This window comes from Panthera pardus, unplaced genomic scaffold, assembly GCF_024362965.1.
Source record: "Panthera pardus isolate Hobbes unplaced genomic scaffold, ASM2436296v1 HiC_scaffold_4, whole genome shotgun sequence".
NCBI lineage: Eukaryota > Metazoa > Chordata > Mammalia > Carnivora > Felidae > Panthera > Panthera pardus.
Window position 1 is genome coordinate 14,912,394 of NW_026526969.1, and position 19,657 is coordinate 14,932,050.

Sequence of the window (19,657 nt, forward strand, 5' to 3'; positions counted from 1 at the left end):
CCCCGCCGGCTCGCTGTGTGCGTCTGAGAGGACGGGCTCGCCCTGCCCACCAGCCCTCGGTTTGGCCCTGGGGCAGCCCCTGGACACCAGGGGACGGTGGGTGGCAGCCCGGGAGCCACCGCCCCCAGCAGAAGAGAGGGAGCGCGTGTTCAGGTGGAACAGAGTGGGCGAGTACTTCCCCTGCCCTGGACTCCGCCCCCCCCCACGCCCCCACCCTCCCCCCGCCAACGGACCGACGATGACGCTCACACTGTGCGGCCCCAGGTGCTGGCCGGGAGGGCGGCTCCAGGCCCCGTGTGGAAGTGCTGGCAGCCAGCACCCCAAACCCCAGGCCCCCACGGGCGACGCTGGTGGTTCCGGCCACGTCCTCCTCCCTGTGGTGACCTCAGGACCAGCAGCCTGCACACACCTGGGCACCCGGGGCAGGGATGGGGATCACAGCACACGGGTCGGCCTTCTCCCCGGACCCCTGGGCACAGGGACGGGGGCCGCCTTTGTGGGAGGGGGTCCAGCTGCCAGCCCCGGGGGGACCTTGGCCTCTGTACTCACAGCTCCGGGCCTGGGGGGCCCGCTGACCAGGGGTTTGGAGGGCTCGGGAAGGCCTGGAGTGGTGGCCCACCCCTCCCCCCAGCACGGGATGTTGGGGGACAGAAGACGGGCCGCCTGGCGTTGGAGCGCCCAAGTGCCACCTCATTGACACGCACGGCTCAGCACTCCAGACCTGTCACCGGTCATGGGGACAATGAGTCCTGACGTCAGCCGCCCGTGTGGCTGCATCGGCGGTGCCAGCCCGTGGCCGGCAGCCTCACCGCGGGCAGATGGAGACACGGCCTGGCCAGGCGCCAGGGTCACCAGCAAGGCTCTCCTGCCTAAACCCGGAGCCCCCCGGCTCCCTTGATCACAGCACAGCCCAGATGGCTTTGAAACTGTTCACTTTGAAACTGAAAACACGGGCTCGGGGTGGTGACGTGGCTTCCCAGGGCCACAAGCCAGTGGGAATGGGGACCCCAGTCCAGCTCGGGGGCTTTCCGCCCTCCACGGGCTGAGAGCCCTGGCGTGCCCGTGCGGAGGCCCGAGGCTCCCCTGCCCCGCGTCCTGTCTCACCGACAGCACCCATTTCCAAATCCGCTCCCCCACGTGGGAGGCTTGTTGAACCCCGCGGAGCAGCCCCTTGGGAACTGGGAAGAAGCTCCTGGGGGTCCTGGCTTCTGCAGCAAAGACCACCCACCCCCGTGCTGGGTTTCAGGCAGACGTCAGAGTGGACTCCCTCCCAGGCTCTGTTCTAGGGCCTGGTCCCTGGGCTTGTGTCCAGCACCATCAGAAACCCGCAGGGTAGTGGTGGGGCGGAGGGGGCGGGGGGTGTTGCTGAGGCCCTGTGGGCTTGACCCTGCCCTCCCCGGACGTGGAGGCCCCAAGCCTACAGCGGGAACCCCCCCCGCACCTGTTGCAGGCTCCAGCCTGGAGGGTGCGGTGGGCGGGGAGGCCAGCCTTCCCTTCTTCTCCGCCCCGTGGAGCAGACGGAGGGCCGGCTGCTTGTACAACAGCAAGGAAACGCTCAGTTCAGAAGGCCACGCGAAATCACCAGCCCCTAAAAATGCTTTGCACGGCCCCTCACGCACGGGCAGGAATACACACACCAGCACGTTCCCTGCGTGCAGACGGCGCTTACCAGGGACAGGCACCCTCCAGGGCAGTGGGCGTGGGGCTGGTTCTCGCTCAGATGGCTTAGGTAGGGGTGTCCGGCCGGGCTCTGACGGCCGGTGGACCTCGAGGGACCGGGATGTCCTGGATCGTGGGCCAGGACAGAAGCTCTTGACCTCTGCCCCGTGGGCAGCCGAGGGAACATCCGTCCGCAGTGGGCCACGGAGGCTGGATGCCCCCCAAGGGGTGCCGGTTGCTAGGCCAGCCCAGGCGAAAGAGGAATATCCTGGAAGGATTTGGGTCAGAGCTGAGGAATCGGGCTGCATGGTGCCACAGCCCCGTGGCCACCAGCTACCCACTGCCCGACACAGGCCACGAAGCCCCACGGCTGCAGGGCTCCACCACCAACCTCCAAGATGGTTCCTAAACTGTCCCCGAAGCTTTCGTCCCCTCTCGGGTTAGGGTGCCTGGCGGGGTCTCGCATTGGCACAGCCCGCTGTCCCCGCTTCTGCAGGACGGGGTGGGCGCCGGGCAGCTCAAATCCAGCAAAGGCCTTCCCTCAGGTGCAGACGCCCAGGCACGTGTCCCATCCCTGCCACGGTCCCCAGCTTCCTCCCTCCACAGGGAGAGGGTCTCCCAAGGCCCCTTCCAGACACCGACGCACGGGCCAGCCTGGTCTGGACGGCGGCCGTGCTCCGTCCGATTCCAGGGTTTTCCTTTCCAGAAGGGAGCAGGAAGATTCAAACAGTGGGAGCGGGAGCACAGCTCCTGCCAACGTCCCCCGGGGCTGGCCCCGTTCCCGCTGCTGGACTCGGTCCAGTCCCCTCGGGGCCACCCGGGGAGCCGGGGGAGGCACAGACGGCCACACGAGCCTGGGCCCACCGAGGCCCCGGCCGCCAGGCCACAGAAAGTTCTGGTTCTGGCAGATTCCCCACCTCTGCCAGCTCATCAGTGGGCACCCGACACTAAATGGTTCTTAAGCCGCTAATGACTAATTTTAAGGGATTAGTGCCACAGCGATAAACTCTAATTGCCAGGATGTAACAGGATTTGTGTGCGACAGGCTGCTCCCAGCTTCCCCGAGGCTCCCAGGGAGGACAGCGCCGCCTGCCGGGGCGTCCGCCGGACCCCCAGCCGCCGCCAGCACCCGGCCCCCCTCGGCATCCACGGGCCGGCAGCACCAGAGCTGGTCGGGGACGCAGGTTCTCGGTTCTCGGGTCCCGCCTGGACCCGCTGAATCAGAATCTGCACGTGACGCGACCCCCAGGCGGCTCTCACGCCCGGTTCAAAGGCCGTGAAGCTCTCACCCCACGGGAACCAACCAGTTCACCAAGCTCCCTCCCGCCCGTGGGCTCCCCACAGGGGCCCGTCCAGAGAGGGCAGGCCCCGGTCTCCGCTCACACGCGTGCACGGGCCGGGCCCACACCCCGTCAGAGGCTGAGTTGAGTTCCCCAAATCCACGGGTTGAAGCCCGGGACCCGGAACGTGATGTACTTGGAGAGGGGGTCTGAAGAGGGGGTTAAGGTAAGAGGAGGTCACGACGGTGGGCCCCAACCCAGCAGGACTGGGGTCCTATACAAGGAGGAGATCAGGACACGGACGCGCGCAGAGGGACGACCACGTGAGGACACGGGGCACGGGGAGAACACGGCGTCTACACGCCACGGAGGGGCTCAGAAGGAAGCAGCCCTCCCCACGCCCGGATCTCGAACTTCCAGCCTCCGAGACGTGAGGAATCATTTCCGTTGTTTCAGCCGCCCAGTATGTGGCGGCATTTGTTACGGCGGCCCAAACTGACCGCTGCCGCCCCATCTCCTGAGCCCGCTCCGTTCTGGCACCTCTGGCCCCCGCCATCTTCCTCACACGTAGTTTATCAGCAACACACATGTTACATAGTTTCCATCAGGCTCGCGTGGTCTCGGGAACCCACGGGACTGGCCTACAGAACATGCAACCCACACACACACACACACACACACACACACACACACACACGTGACTTGAAATTTAGTAGCCACATTTAAGAAGTAAGAGGCGCACCCGGGTGGCTCAGGCGGTTGAGCTTCCGACTTCGGCTCAGGTCATGATCTCGCGGTTCGTGGGTTCGAGCCCCGCGTCGGGCTCCGTGCGGACAGCTCGGAGCCTGGATCCCGCTTCGGGGTCTGTGTCTCCCTCGCTTTCTGCCCCTCCCCTGCTCGCGCTCTCTGTCTCTCAAAAATAAACATTAAAAAAAATTTTAATAAAAAAATAAAAAGAAACAGGTGAAGTTAAGATATAGATCTTATTTAAACCAACGATTCCAAAAGGTTACTTCAATGTGTAATCACTGTAAATAATTAACGAGACATCACTTTACTGTGTTTTTACCGTCCGCCGCGTCTGGGAAATCCGCCGTCTTCTGTCCCACTTGCCGCCCTCCCCAGCTGGGACAGGACCTCGTCGTGTCCACCACGGGTCACTCGGGGACTCACTGTGCGTGCGAAGGGCCCTGTCGACTAAGAGAAGTGGCTGTCCCAGCAGGTGACCTGGCAGTCCATGGGGACCTGGCAGAACCAGGGGGCGGTGAGCGGCGTCCCCCACAGACAGGGGCCCGGGGCGCCCTCCCCGGAGCCCGGCCTGGGCACCCGGTGGCCCTCCCATGCTGGCTCTGCCCCCGCCGACACGGCTCTCGGTCTCCCCGCAGTGAGCCTCAGTCTCCACACCTCGAAAATGGACCGACCGCTGGGGGCCGCCCTCCCCCTGCCCGGTCGCTGCCCCCCTCCGCCCGCCAGGGCTCCCTGTGTGGTCTCGTGAGTGTAACACCGTAATTAGCCCAATTACCAACAGCCGTCATGACTCTTTTCTCCTTTTTTTTTTTAACTGAAAATGGAAATTAAATTTTGCAGCAGGTTTACAGGCTGTTAACGGAATTCACTAATCAAACCCCAACACCAAGTCCTTGAAAATGAGAATTTAAAAAGGTCTGCATTTGCATATTCATGTTTTTAATAGGGTTCAGAAGGTATATTTGCAACTGATGAAAAGGATTAATTAAACCTAATTTGCATCGGTGGCACATCTTAACCCCCTTCTGAGCTGGCCTGAGGCTGGCTTGACCAAGGGTCTGAGGGTGAAATGCGGTCCAGGGGGCCAGAGACGCCAGCCTGCGCCCTTCCTGCGGCCGCATCCTGGGATCCTGGGTCCCCGGGTCCCCACGGCTGCCACGCAGGGAACCAGGCCCCAGGCTCGTGACCCTCTCTCATCGGCGACCCTGGCAGGAGGCAGCGGTGGTGTTTTCTGCTTAAAAAACACACGTACGTGGGGGTTTTGTTTTTCTTATTCATACCAGTCATTGTCAAACATTTGGAAAATGCAGGAAAGTCTCGGGAAGAAAAGGAACACAATCGCCGTGCACTTTGGATGGCGCGTCTTCCGGAACTTTCCCCTTGAGCGTGTGTGCACGTGGGTGCACAGCGTGTCGTGATGCTTCTGCGCGCCCGGCCCCCACGTCTTCTCTTTGTCAGATCCCTTTTGTCCGGACGTCAGTTTCCCCCTCTCGTTATGATTACTTTGCAGCAATCGCCAGTAATGCCTGGGGTCAAAGGGCAGCCTGGGGGTCAAAGGGCAAGGACGCTTGGGGGGGAGGGGGCGGGCGTCCTAATGACCGGTCCTGGGTTGACGCACCCACGGTGTCATCCGCGTGACGGAGGAGAAACTGAGGCTCAGAGATGCCAACACAGCAGAGGTCAGGTGTGAGGTGCGTGCGGAGACCGGAAGAACGTAGAATCTGCCGTCGGCCTAACGATCGTCAAGTATCTGGTGTGTTTTTACGTCGGTGCCGAACAGGGTGGGCATCTCGGGAGCGGCAGACGCTCGGGCGGCCCCCCCCGCTGCAGCCACGGCCGGCGTCCTGGGAAGCAGACCCGTGGGCTGGGGGACACGCGCCAGCCGGACAGGCTCACTGCCCGGCGAGTGGCCCTTCAGCACCGGGAACACACAGGTCACAGGTGAATGAGTCACTGGGGACAACGCCAGTCTGTGCAAAGCCCCAGGCACACGGCAATAGGAGGAAGAGGGTCCCTCGCCTCCGGGGGACGCTACTTGTCAAGGAGGACGTGCTGCTGAGGGGCCCATGGCCCCAGGTCCCCCCGGACGGTGGCAGGGGGCGGCCCGACGCAGACAGACCGGCTCCCCCATGGCGCTTCACCGGGAGGCATACGGGAGAGAAGTGGGTTCAACCCAGATCCTGCAGGCGAGGCCGATGGGAGGGCGTGGGAGGGAAAGTCGTGGCCACCGACCGTGGAAAGATCTCGGGGCGACACGAGAACAGAGAAAACCGGGCGCCGCTGATAACTGGTTTCAGCGAAAGAAACCGTAAGGCTTTTCTTTCTTACCGAGGGGCACTCCGTGGACGGGACAGGCCACCCGGGGGGCACAGCTCCGCACGGTCATGAACCCAAGTCCGTCTGCTGGAGCCGCTTGACTAATGTCCTGGACCGGGGGCCCCAGCAACAGACGTTCAGGTCACTGGGTCGGGGACCAGCAAAGCCGGTCTCCGGTGGAGCCCCCGGCCGGCCGTGTCCTCGTGAGGTCGGAGAGGGCGCTCGGGCGTCCCTTCAGGTGTCACCTCCTGGAGGCCCGTCTCCGGCCGGTCAGGTGGGGTCAGGGCCTCAGCGCGTGGATTGTGGGGAGATACAGCACGTAGGCTGTACCTGGTTGTAAAGGCGCTCGAGAAAATCTGGTATCTTTAGCTTGTGACTTTAATTAAACATGTAGAAGCATTTGATTAAAGTTTATAATCAATATCTAAATATCTGGGAAATTTTATTGGTTAATTTTTCTAGTTGGGATTCATTAATTGTGCAAGTGTTTAAATATTTAGGGAAATATGCTTAATGGATGCGTCAGATTAGCAATATTAGGCACCACGCGGCGAGCGGGGAGACTCCTCTCCCCCGGAGACAGAGATCCCGCTGGGAGGCAGCCGGGTGTGCGGGTGACAGCTCATCTCCGGGGCGGCCACGACCAGCCTCCGAGGACAGAGCCCCGTGGGGTGGCCGAGGCACCGGGCTAAGCTCGCTCCTCGGCCACGGTGACCGTCCCCTGCGTCTCCATCGCCAGCCCAGGGTCCAAGAAGGTCACGACGTCACACTCAGGTCATGGTGTGTGACGGGCCGTCCCTCCGAGCACCCTGGGCCCAGTAAGTGGCTCCCGGAGCTGCATTTCTAGCCTTGACTCGAGACCCGGGACAGACTCAACAGACAGCAGGCCGGGGAGGGTGTGCTGGGCAGAGCCCCCCCCAGGGAGAAGCGGGCAGGCAGGTGGGGGGGGGGGGGGAAGCCCTGACCCCCGCCTCCCAGCTAAGGGAACCAGGGTGTGAGGAGAGACCCTGCAGAGGAAACGGGGTGCGGCTGGCTTCTGCCCTTCAAAACGGGGCGCCGAGAGGCAGGGGCGGGGGAGGGGGGACCCAGACCGGATGGGAGGGCAGATCGAGCCGCGGTCTCCGACTCGCAGCAGGTGCACGTGGTGGCAAGGGCAAGACCCCCGCCCGCGGGCGCTCAGGGGCCGCCCAGACCCCCCCCTCCGAGGTGCCGTCCAGCCTGGAGGCGCGGGAGGCCGCGAGCTCGCGGAGAGCCAGCCCCGGAGGGAAGCAGTGAAGGCGGTTTGAGTAGCACCGAGCGTAGGCATCGCCGCAGGCGAGTCCGTTAAGCGGCAGGAAGCATCCGTCATTCCTCTCGATGGACACGGATTGTTCCGAGACGCTCGGGCATCAGAAACGTGCATCTCTGTTCATTAATGTGGTCCCGTGACATGTGACGCGCTGGGTGACTCTGTGTCATCGGGCGTTGCGCGCAACGGGACCTCGCAGGCCCACCGCCCCCTCCCAAGGTCACCGCGAGGAGCCCCAGTGCCTTCCGGTTCCGTGTCCGCTGCCCCCGCCCCCGCCCCGGGCGGCGCCGCCCGTCCTCTCGCCCGAGGGTCACACAGCGCAGAGAACGGCACGCGGCTCGGTGTGCGCTCGCGCTTACGGTGCGGGACCCACGCGTGACGCCCGGAGGTCTGCCGGGGGGCCGCCGTGCCCCGCGGTGACACCGTCCGGCCTCCGGGCACAACTCCACGGCGGGGAGCTTCCCAGCACAGGTGCACCCGTTCGCGCGTCACGTGGACATCCGGCCGCTTTCCCAGGTTTCGCTACTAAAAGCCACCTGGACGACCCAGCGTGTGCCTCGTCGGGCTCAGGATCAAGTGTTTCCGTAGGGTTTACCGAGGAGCAGAAGGCTGGGTCGCGGGGTCCGCCGGCATCGGGCTTGGGGACAGGAAGCCCCGCGACTTCGGGGGCGCCGGAACTTGTGCCCCACCCCCTCCACGCGGGGGCCGCGTCTCCGCACACCCCGTGAGCTGCTCGGCCCCGCCTACTTCCCGCTCCTCTGCGGGCTGCGGGTCTCCCGCGGCCGTGGCCCCAACGCTCTGTGCATCGATCCCTTGCTGGTTTATCCGTGGAAACAGCTCCTCCCACCATATGACTCACCTTTCCCCTTTTTAGGTTATTTTTTCCATAAACGAAGCTCTCGACGCTAATGCAGTTAAAGGTCTGCCTCTCCCGCGCGCTCGGCACCCCCTCCCCACACAGGGAGGCCGTGGGGACGCCCCGCGCTGTCGTCTGCAAGCGATTCTTATTTATGGGGTGAGACAGAAATCCAATTTCGTTTTTTCCACACGAATAACTAATTGTCTCGGCCGCGTTTGGCACACGGCCCCCTCTCCCCCCGCGGTCTCCCCGCCCACGCCACCGTAAATCAGGTGTCCGAGGACGGGCGGGTCTCCCTCGGGGGCCATTCACCCCCCCCCCCCCACCAGGCCCCTAGACCCCGGCACAGAGCCACCCCTGGTACTGAGAGACCCCACAGCGAGGACGCCGCTGCAGGATGGTGGGGGACGCTCTGACTTCTTGCAGTGACTCTGTGGCCGCATTTTAAAGAGATCACCTGTCAGGGCACCTGAGTGGCTCAGTGGGCCAAGTGTCCGACTCTGGCTTAGGTCATGATCTCCGGTTCCTGGGTTCGAGCCCCCCATCAGGCTCTGTGCTGACAGCCCCGGAGCCTGGAGCCTGCTTCGGATCTGTGTCTCCCTCTCTCTCTGCCCCTCCCCTGCTGGTACTCTCTCAAAAATAAAGAAAACATAAAAAATATAGTAAAATAAAACAGAGAGCACCTGCGAAGCTTCCCGGCCACGGCTGCAGACGGGTCACAGGTAGACCCTTCTCCACCGTGAGGCCAGCCATCCTATCCCCGCTCCGGAGCGTTTTCACTGAAGCATGAAAACATGAAAAAAGATGCACAAATCCCAGCGCAGCTCGGTGACCCCTCCAGGCGCTCAGCCCCCAACATGGAACATTGTCTGAACACCAGACACTATGGCCTCTTTCCGACCCTGACAGGCCCTGCCGGTGACCTCTCGCCCCCGGAGAGGCCCGGCCCACTTGTGGACTTTACACGAACAAAATCAGACAGGAAAAAAACACACACTCCTGCCCTCGAATTAATATTTCACTACGTTTGCCCCATCCCACGTCTGTGCCACGTCTCCACGTCTCCGGAGGGGTCAGGCCACCTCCGATCCATGGACAGCGAGCGTCCTGGTGACCACGTCCCCAGGGACGCGTGGCGTCTGCCCTCCTTCCCAGCAGCCCTCATGAGCGCTATCCCAGCCGGCTTTAATTTGGGCTTCCCGGGCCAGACGCTGCCGCCCTGCGCGGTGCCCGCCGCTCCTGCCGGAAGGAAGGCCCGCCCCGCGGCCGGCCAGGTGGGCTCCCGCTAACTGGCCGCTCCTGGGCGAGCCTGCCGCGGCCTGTTTCCCACGGGCCCCGCCCTCCACCCGCAGAATCCGTGGGCCCCGCCCTCCACCTGCAGAACCCGTGGGCCCTTCCCTCCAACCGAGGGTCCCGCCCTCCACCCGCAGACCCCGCGGGCCCCGCCCTCCACCCACAGAACCCATGGGCCCTTCCCTCCACCTGCAGAACCCGTGGGCCTTTCCCTCCACCTGCGGGCCCCGCCCTCCACCCGCAGAATCCGTGGGCCCCGCCCTCCATCCGCAAAACCCCACGGGGACACGAGGCTCTCACGGGCGTGCGGCCCCCAGGGCGGGGGCCCCCCCTGGCCTCGCCACGCCGCCCACACCCCCCGCGCGCTGAGGACCTGCCCGGGGCGCCCCGGTGAGTTGTGCTCGTCCGTCTCCCGAGGGGGCCTTGGTCTCCCCCGGAAGCTCGCGTCCCTGCGGGATCTGAGGGCTGCCGGCCTCCGGTTCGCTCAGCTTTGCGGCTGCGGGGGGACCGGGTGGGCCTCGGAGCCCCTTGCGCGCGGCCAGGCGTGGGAAGCGGGGCTTGGCCTGTTGCCCCCCTCGCTGACTGGTAAGAGCCCCTGCTGCACTGCGGGCGCGAAGCTTCTGCCGCTAGCCGTCCCGGCCGTCGGCGCTCCGGCCGCAGGCCTCCCTCTGGTCGTGCTCCTTCGCGCGCCCACAAGTGCCTCGTTCCCTGCAGCGCTTAGCGCTTCGCGAGGGATCCGAGAAGCCTTGCGCGCCCAGCTCTGAGCACCTTCTAGCTTCCTCCCGGAGACCGCGCGTTAGCTTTCGCGCGGAGAGCCGGGCCCACCCCAAATCGAGGTCACGTGTGGGCGAGGGGCAGGCTCCTTGTTCCCTCCGTGGGATCCAGTGGCTCCTCGACCACTGGCCGATGGGGAAGGTGGTCCTGTGACACTGCCCGCGACGTGTCACGGGGCCGGAGGGGGAGGCCCGGTTCTGGGCCCGCGGATTCCGCCCTCTCACACCTCAGCTTTACCTTGGGGCTCGGAGGTGGCACTTAGGTTTGCCGAATTTGTTATTCCAACGGCTTGTAGATTCTTCTGGATTCACTGTGCTCGCAAGTCGTGTCCGCAAATCAAGACGGCGCTTCTCCTCCCTTCGTTCACGGCTGGGACCGGCCGCACGTGTGACCCGGGGGGAGGGGAGGGGGAGGCGGTGTCCCCCTGCTGTTTGCAAGAGGAGGGAGCTGGCCTGTCCTCACCCGCGATGGTCCCGGTTGTTCTGAACCCCGAGTCTGACTCACCTTCCCCTCAGTCCGTAATTTGCAGCTTCTGTTATGAACATTTGTGCTTTCTCTGCACCTGGGGAGCTAATCCGGGGGTTTTTCTACTTGGTGGACATGGTCAATTACGTCGCTGTTGTTGTTGTTGTTGTTGTTGTTGTTGTTGTTGTTTTTAACGTTGAACCAACCTTTTTATTCCTGGAATAAACCCCACCCCGTCCCGATAGACCGTCCTTTCTAGATGTTTCCGGATTGTGTTTGCTACTTTTTACAGAAGGTTTTGGGTCTGTGTGAACTGCAGTTTCCATCTCTCTGTAGCCTCTTTGCCTGATTTGGCATCAGTCACGCTGGCCTCACAAGCTGAGCGCCGCCTGTGCCGAGCTTCCCAGGCTGCCGGTGTCCCGTCTTCCTTAAATACCCGGTGGCATGCGCCGGGGCGGCCTTCGGGCCCGGAGGCTCGGTTCTTTACTCCGTGTCCGACCGTCCAGCCTGTCTCTGCACCTGCTGCGCGAGTGCCGGGGGCCGGGCCCCACGAGGAACGTGGAATGTGTGAGCACGAGGCTGTCTGTGACCCCTAGACGGCCCCTTGTCTCATTTATGACGTTGGTAATGTATCATTTCCCCCTCCTCCTCGGGCTGAGGATGTATTGATTTTATTGACCTTTCAAAGATCCGGGTTTTGGTTTCACGACTTCTCTGTTGTCCTTCCCTGCACCTCATACGTTCTCCGTCCTGCGACTTGCTGTGGGGCCCACTTGGTCTCATTTTTCAAGTTGTGATCTGGGTCCAGTCAGAGAGAAATCACACGGCATTTTAACGGGGGGGGGGGGGGGGCGGGCGGGGAAGTGTGCAGGGAGGGCAGAGGGGTGCTCCCCCGGGACGCGGGGCACCGGGAGGGGGCCGCGAACACGCTGGGGGACACGGTCGGGGTGGGGGCGGGAGAGGCTCAGGGGGCAGCAGCCCAGTGCACCCCCACCCCCGTGTGGCCTCCTCTCTGGACGCCCCCCAGGCCCTCTCGGCTGCCCCCGCCTGTGCGGCGATCTGGAAACTTCCGGGCACTGAGCTGGGGACACAGCAGGACTCACTCGAGGAGGCAAAGGTAAGAAAACGTAGGGGAACCTGAGCGCGGTAGTTATCAGGATTTACTCAAGAGACACATACATGCCAATTACTTTTCATTCAAGCAGAGAACTCGCCCGATGTGACGTTTAGAAAGATTGGCAATACATCGAAACACACACACAAATCGATGCTTACGATGCCAGATCCCGACACCGAAGCGTGGCTTGTAATTAATACGCATTTTATGATTAGACTTTTATTTTTTTAAACGTCTGTTTTTTTAAGTTTTATTTATTCATTTTGAGAGAGAGCAGGAGAGGGGGAGAGAGAGAGAGCATGAGCAGGGGACGGACAGAAAGAGGGAGAGAGAATCCCAAGCAGACTCCCTGCTGTCAGCACAGAGCTCGACACGGGGCTTGAGCTCACGACCTGAGCCAAAACCGAGAATCAGACGCTTCACCGACTGAGCCCCCCGGGCGCCCCCTCATTTTAGGATTAGACTTGTAAAGTAGTCTCCTACACAAGTTTTGAGCCAAAGAGGAAGTGAGAAACCACACTGAAACTCTGTACGGCCGGAGACAATGCGACACGTTTATACACTTCGGGATTCAGCTGAGACCACCAGAAGGAGCGCAGGACCGAACGTTCCCGTTGTTTAACAAGAAATAATAAAGGCGAGAATGTACACATCAGACACACCCAAAAGGATCATAGGAAGAAGGAATAAACGGAAGACAGAACTTACATAGAAACCACGTAATCAGTGAGCCGCGTGGACTCGAGAGCTGGCTCCGTGGCACCAAGAGTGATGCGGACGGCGAGCAGAGCGTCTGTCTCCACGAGCCACCCAGATGGTCCTCGCGCCCAAGTTCGCATGTCACCCCTGAGGCAGGGGCGTGGGCCTCATGCGGAACCACGGATTTGGCGGTCCCCATGTGCGTGACCGGGTGCTCACCCACCTCTGGGGTGGCCCCCGCCCCCCCAGCACCCGCCACACTGCGGGCCACCCCGGGAGATACTGACGAGAGCCAGAATGTGAGAGGCGCTGGACCGAACACCCTGGGGCCACCCCCCCGCCAGAGGACGGCCCGCAGACCCTGCCCAGGAGGGCCGAGCCTGAGTCTTGGGTACAAAGTCCAATGGGAGTCCAGGAGGTGGGGGGGGGGGGGCGGTACTGAACTTGTGTCCCCCAGGGCGACAGGCGGTCTGTTGTGCCCAGAGGGGCCCAGGTAGGGGTGGGGCAGAGACCCCCAGCCTGACAGCGGGACTCAGGACGGGCCTCACCCTCCGTGAGTCACTGAAGCAGAAAACGTTCCCATCCTTCTCTAGGAAACTGTCTCAACTTCAGTCCTGGAAAAATTGGTGTTTTCTTAAAATCCCTGGGGAATTCGTGGCACTGGTCAGCCCTGGGGAGGGTTTGCGGCCTGAATTTTAGACTCTCTGTGTGACCCCGAGAATGGCAAGGTCAGAATTCTAATTTAACATGAGCCCATCGGGCGCCACGGGTCTGCCTGAGGCAAACGGGTTTCTCTGAAGGAGCACATCTCAGCCCAGGCCTGAGAGAGCTCCAAGGTCAAGGTCAAACCTAGTTATTTAGGGATTTGTATGAAACACATACACATCGGAAATGTTTTTCAAATCTCAGAACCTCTAAGAGGGGCGCCTGGGGGCCTTGGTCGGTTGAGCATCCGACTTTGGCTCAGGTCACGATTTCGGGGTTCACGGATTCGAGCCCCGCGTCGGGCTCTGTGCGGACAGCTCAGAGCCTGGAGCCTGCTTCGGATTCTGTGTCTCCCTCTCTCTCTGCCCCTCCCCGGCTCACACTGTCTCTCGCTCTCTCAAAAATAAATGTTTTTTAGAAATTAAAATAAAAACACCTACAGGAGTCGGGCAACATGCTGACGAGGCGGACACGACACTAGAAACTAGGTCTGTCCAGACTCCGGATGTGACTTAGCGGAAGCAGGGGGTAAGACAAACGTGTTTAAAGACACAAAATAGGGGCACGAAAGCATAACGCAGGAGAATGGAAAGACTGGACAAGAAAGGCACAAACTAGGACGGATACGAGCAGGAACAAACCTTGAAATCCTTGGAAAGACGGAATGAACCGCAGGTAGATGCAGCTGAACGGGAAGTGAGAAAGCTGGGGGAGGAGACAGGCCTGAGGAAGGCGCCCAGCGGGCAGAGCAGGGGCGGGGCGGGCTGGGCAGGCGGCTGCAGGGGAAGCCGGTCCGAGGCTGGAGGAGGCTGCACGGAGGCGCAGGCAGGAAGCCCAGACGTGGCCGTGGCCGTGGCCGAGGCCGAGTAAGCAGGAAGGCCCAGGGGGCGTCGGGTCAGGGCGGTGGACAGAAGCTGTGTGAGGCTCTGTGCTGACAGCAGGGAGCTTGCTCGGGATTTTCTTTCTCTCTCCTTCTCTTCTCTCTGCCCCTCCTCCGCGCTCTCTCTCTCTCTCTCTCTCTCATAATAAATAAACTTAAAATCATTAAAAAAAACTGTAGATAAAAACAACAAGTAATTCCCAAGAAAACGGGGGAAACGGACACGTAGGTGGCTCAGTCGGTTAAAGACCCGACTCTTAATTTCGGCTCAGGTCGTGATCTGAGGTCATGACCTCACAGTTCGTGAGATCGAGCCCTGCATCAGGCTCTGTGCTGGTGATGCAGAGCTCGCTTGGGATTCTCTCTCGCCTTCTCTCTCTACCCCTCCCCTGCTCATGCTCGCTTGCTCGCTCTCAAAAAAAATAAGCTAAATCGGAGGCGCCTGGGTGGCTCAGTCGGTTGAGCATCCGACTTCGGCTCAGGTCACGATCTCGCGGTCCGTGAGTTCGAGCCCCGCGTCGGGCTCTGGGCTGACGGCTCAGAGCCTGGAGCCGGTTTCGGATTCTGTGTCTCCCTCTCTGTCTGACCCTCCCCTGTTCATGCTCTGTCTCTCTCTGTCCCAAAAATAAATAAATGTTAAAAAAATTAAAAAAAAATAAGCTAAAAAAGAAAGAGAGAAATGGAGGGGAAACGACGAAATGGGAATGTATGAAGTGGAAAATGAAGGTACAGGAGAGGAAGGACAAAAATAAGGCTGGTTTGGGGGGAAGACTAATGTAGTTTACAAGCCTCTGGCAAGACCGATGGATTAAAATCATCATTGGAATAAAAGAGCTAGGACTGGAACAGAGGACACAGCTTCAGATGGCAGGACAGAGTCGAAGTTAACGAGGCAGGATCGCGAATATCTTTTTGCCCACAAGTTCGAAAATGCAGATGAAACCGGTTCCCGGGAAAACGCAAGAGCCACAACCTGAATGGTGTGATAACAACAGCAAAACTCTCCTGTGTTTTAGAAACCTTCCCACAATGTGAAAACTAGCCTCAGCCTTTTTTACGGGAAGGCTCTAGCTAAACGTATTCAAGGCACAGGTGATGCCAATCTTATTCAAAGTCTTTCGGAAAAGAGAACAAAAAAGAACATTCCCTAGCCGTTTCTGTGAGGGTTAAAAAATCTTCATGCCCGTCGACAAGGACGGCAAGAAAAAGCACACTTAGCTGCAACCCCCGATAAATATACATGCAAAATCCTAAAAATACGTATTTAGCAAACCGTCTGAGCAGCACTAAAAATCTGTGTCGCACACTATCACCCCATTTGGTTTAACCCCGGATTGAAAGCCTGCTTTACCATGGATGTATTTATGCATTTCTCCATGGTTACAGGATAAAGGATAAAAAAAAAAAAAAAAAATCTTTGGTCATCTCGACAGGTACAGGAAAAGCATGTAAGGGAAAAAGTAGCATCCGTCCTTAACACAAATGCCCAGAAAACTGAATTGTCCTCGAGCCTCAGCAACGCTACCGGGCGGTGACTCACTAGCCGTGCCCACGGGATTTTCGTGGGACTGGACACGCTGACCCCAGAACTCGCATGAAGACCGAAGGGCCCGGAACGGCCGAAGCAGTTCTTGAAGTACTGGACGGGGGGGACTTGGCCTCCCCGCGAACAGGACACGGGGCAAGCCACTAGTCGGGTACTGGAATAGGACGGACACCGTTCTGGATGACCAGAGCAGGACCGTGAGCGGAGCAGACGTGACCTGTGTAAAGGCGGTTCTATCCGAGAGCCCGGGACCTGAGCCACCACCCAAACCCAGACCGATCCCGCCACGGCACCCGAGCCAGGTAGACCCCACCGATGCAGGGAAGGCTCTGGAAACTGAGCAGATTTTGGAACCGCCACCCACAGAAGGAGCCAGAACCTGCGGTCTGGGCCTAACCAGGTTGACCACAGCCACGTTCTCTAGAACATTAGGTGGGATTGAGAGTCTCAAAATGTCCAGGATGTGGTCCAGAACTACCAGACTCAGAAGAGACACGAGAGGGGCGCCTGGGCGGCTAGTTGGATAAGTGTTCGACTCTTGATTTCAGGTCACGTCGTGATCTCACGATTCGGGGGATCGAGCCCTGAGTTGGGCTCTACGCTGCCAGCCTAGAGCCTGCTTGGGATCCTCTCTCCCCCCCCTCCGTCTCTCTCTGCCCCTCCTCTGCTGGTTCCTGCTCACTCTCTAAATAAATAAATAAATATATACATACATACGTACACAAATATTAAAAAGAGAGAGGAAAGAAAAGAAACGAAAATCTGACCAGTACACAGGGAAGAAGATAGCCAGCAGACCCCAATCCCGAGACTGTCTAGCCGTTGCGATCGTCTGATGACAATGAAAAAAAGCGTTTTTTAAATATTTATTTTTGAGACAGAGAGCACAAGCAGGGGAGGGGCAGAGAGACAGGGAGACACAGAATCTGAAACAGGCTCCAGGCTCTGAGCTGTCAGCACAGAGCCCGACGCGGGGCTTGAACTCACGGACCGCGAGATCGTGACCTGAGCCGAAGTCGGCCGCCTAACCGACTGAGCCACCCAGGCGCCCCAAAGCTGTGATTATTTTCAATGGGTTCTTTTCCCACGTGGTTCTGGTGGTTATTGCTAATACACCGAAGCAGGATTTGTCTTGGAAGATATCTTTTCCTTTTCAAGCTTATGTTTTAGCTCACATGCAGTAAAATTCACTTTTTCTGGCATAGGATTGTACGAATTTGGCAAATGCACGGAGTCACGTCGCCACGCCCAAAGTCAACCTGCTAACCCCCGGGCGTCAGCCCTTTGTAGCGAGGCTTCCTCTGCCCTGCACCCCGGCACCCGCCTGGCTCCCCATTCCCAGAGGCAGCCACCCGGCATCATTCCATCGCGGGGCCCCGTGTGCAGCCTGGAGGTCTGGCTTTTCTCAGTGCAACGCCTTTGAGAGCGACTCTGGGAGCGGGTTTGTGGGGGGGGGGTGTCCTCCCTGTGACCGGGCAGGCTCCCTGGAGCGGGTGTACCACATTGGTTCACCTGCTCGCCAGCTGAAGGACGTTTGGGTTTTCTGGGTTTGGGGGGATGGAGAGTAAAGCCACGATAAGCTTTCAGGTACAGATTTTTGTGTCATTTTTATTTGTGTAATTAGTGTGTAATTGCATAACTTTTCGGCTTTCTCGGGTCGGTGCCCACGGTAGGATCACCGTCTTCCGGGGCCGTTGCGCGTTTCTGACATGCTGACGCTGCGGTTGGGAGTGGAGGCGCCGTTTTGCACCAACGGTCACCTTGACTGCGTCTCCCAAAGGGCTGATGCGCTCGTTTGCCCCCCGCCCAGCCTCTTTGCAAACACGCGTGTTGAGAGATTTCCCACGGCCGGGCCTTGAGCGCTCTTTGTTCGGGACCCAAGTTGGCTGTGTCTGCGAGTGGCCCGTCCCCTCCCAGACTGTGGGCTCCTGTCCTTCCCCTGACAGTTTCATCCCCAGGGTTCATCCGAGTCACCAGCCCTTTCCCGTGTGGACTGTGCTTTTGCACGTAATTCTGAGCTCCCGAAGACCCTCTGGTGTGTTTTCTTCTCAAAGTCTTTGCTCTTGGTTTGACATCCGGGTCTGCGATTTCGATTTACGATGGGAGGACAGATCCAGGCTCTGTGAACTTACGTTTTTCTCCAGATTTGAGGAGTTTGGGCTGTGGTTTCTTCAAGCATTATTTCCTGTGCTGCTTTCTCCTCACCGTTTGGGGACCCCGCCCACAGAGCGCCACACTCTGGCGTCGCCTCTCAAGTGCTGGAGACCCCGTCGTGGTTCCCGTCTGTGTTCCGTCCGCCCTTCGGAGCCTGGGATTGCTCTGGATGCTTCTTCCGGTTTCCCGGCCCTGCCCCTCTCATCCCCGCGCTGCTCCTGAGACCATCCCGTGAGTGCGTGGTCTCATTTGGGTATTTTCTGGCTTCTCTTTCTCTGCAGAGAAATAATATCCTCCTGTCCAATTCAAGACTCTTCATCTTAAGCTCAGGAAGGATGATCAGAAAAGCTGCATTAAAATCGTCATCGGGGGGCACCCGGGTGGCTCAGCCGGTTAAATGTCCGACTTTGGCTCAGCCGTGATCTCACGGTTGGTGGGTTCGAGCCCCACGTTGGGCTCTGTGCTCATGCCTCAGAGCCTGGAGCCTGCTTCGGATTCTGTGTCTCCCCCTGTCTCTGCCCCTTCCCCACTCACGCACTGTCTCTCTCTCTCTCAAAAATAGGCGTTTAAAAAAAATGACAAAATAATAACGGCACAAAATTAGATATGCGTAAGTTCTCGGGAAAAAATTACAGATCTTCAGAGTCAGTGTTCATGAGGGCGTGTGGGCCTCTCATTGGAGGTAACAGGGTCCCAGCTGAAGTGACGTGGGGAAGCCAGGGGACCGGCTTGCGCACGGCCGGGTCCCGCTGGGGGCAGATCCTCCCTGCCCGGCTCCTCTTGCCCCGGGTGACCCATTCACTCTCTCCAGGAAGCAGCAGGAGAAGGCTGGAGCCACGGCCCCAGCCACGGGGGTGGACAGACCCACCCACCGCTAGACACACCCGGGGACGTTGCTCGTCCGTGCAGCAGTCACTGTGGCTGGGACGTGGTGGCCCACCAGGGGCAGCACCAGGATGTCTGGGGGGAGGTGAGATCTGCTGAGGATTTAAAATCCATGATAAAGTTCATAAACAGTCCCCGTGGTTCTTAATCCCCCAGCCCCTCCATTTCTTCCCAGGGCCCCCGGCACACATCCTTCCCAGGAAACGTCCTCCCAGCGGTCAGTGTTACTGTTGTACTGAGACGTGTGTGTTATGGGTTGAATCGTGCCCACCCCAACAAAGGATGTTGGAGCCCTAACCCCCGGTGTCTGTGAAGGTGGCCTGGTTTAGGACGGAACCAGGTCAAGGCGAGGTTGTTGGGGAGGCCCTGACCCTGTCTGACCGGTGTCCTTACAAGAGGAGGACAGACGCACAGGGGGACGCCGTGGGAGGGTGACGGCAGAGACGGGAGTGTCTAACGGCCCAGGAGCCCCGAAGACTGCCCACAAACCACCTGCAGCCGGAGGGGAGGCGGCCTGGAGCGGGGTCTCCCCAGAACCTCCAGGAGCGAACCCACGCCCTGGGCTCTTCCTGCATCTGGAGAGCCCCCCGCCCTCGGGCCCCGGCTGGGAGCCAGCCTCCACCCTCAGAGCAGCAACAAGGGGGAGCCTCCGTCGCCATCTGACCCGCTTCCGCGGCCAGGTTCTCTGGCCGCAGCAGGAGGCCGTCCCGCTTTTAAGGATCTGCGTGGCCACACTGAGCCCACCTGGGTCATCCAGAACGCTCTCCCCAGCTCACATCTGCAGAGTCCCCTTTGCCACCGAGGGCGCCTCACCGCGGACAGTCTAGCGCTGTGTCTTGCTAAAGAGCAGATCTGAGTTCCTCGACGAAATATTTTCCTGACTCTGATTTTTGAAAATTGAAATTGCTCCTTTTTCGTTGCCCGTTTCTGTTTTAAAACTGAAGAACAGAAGACGTGGTCTGTACATACAACGGAATACTCCTCGGCAAT

At 60.0% G+C, this 19,657-nt stretch overlaps 1 protein-coding gene across 3 annotated transcripts in view; it reads left to right on the plus strand.

The window, feature by feature from the left end:
* Positions 1-9,217: 9,217 nt before the first annotated feature.
* LOC109251119 (basic proline-rich protein-like) overlaps positions 9,218-19,657 on the plus strand; it is a 36,231-nt gene continuing 25,791 nt past the window's right edge. For 2 of the 3 annotated variants that reach the window (XM_053893898.1, XM_053893897.1), the window contains exons 1-2: positions 9,218-9,423; positions 9,687-9,832. In XM_053893898.1, coding sequence (XP_053749873.1) covers positions 9,241-9,423; positions 9,687-9,832 — 329 coding nt within the window. In that variant the 5' untranslated portion in view covers positions 9,218-9,240. Of the gene's footprint in view, positions 9,424-9,637; positions 9,833-19,657 lie in introns of all 3 variants that reach the window. The other variant, XR_008419118.1, reaches the window with a different exon arrangement.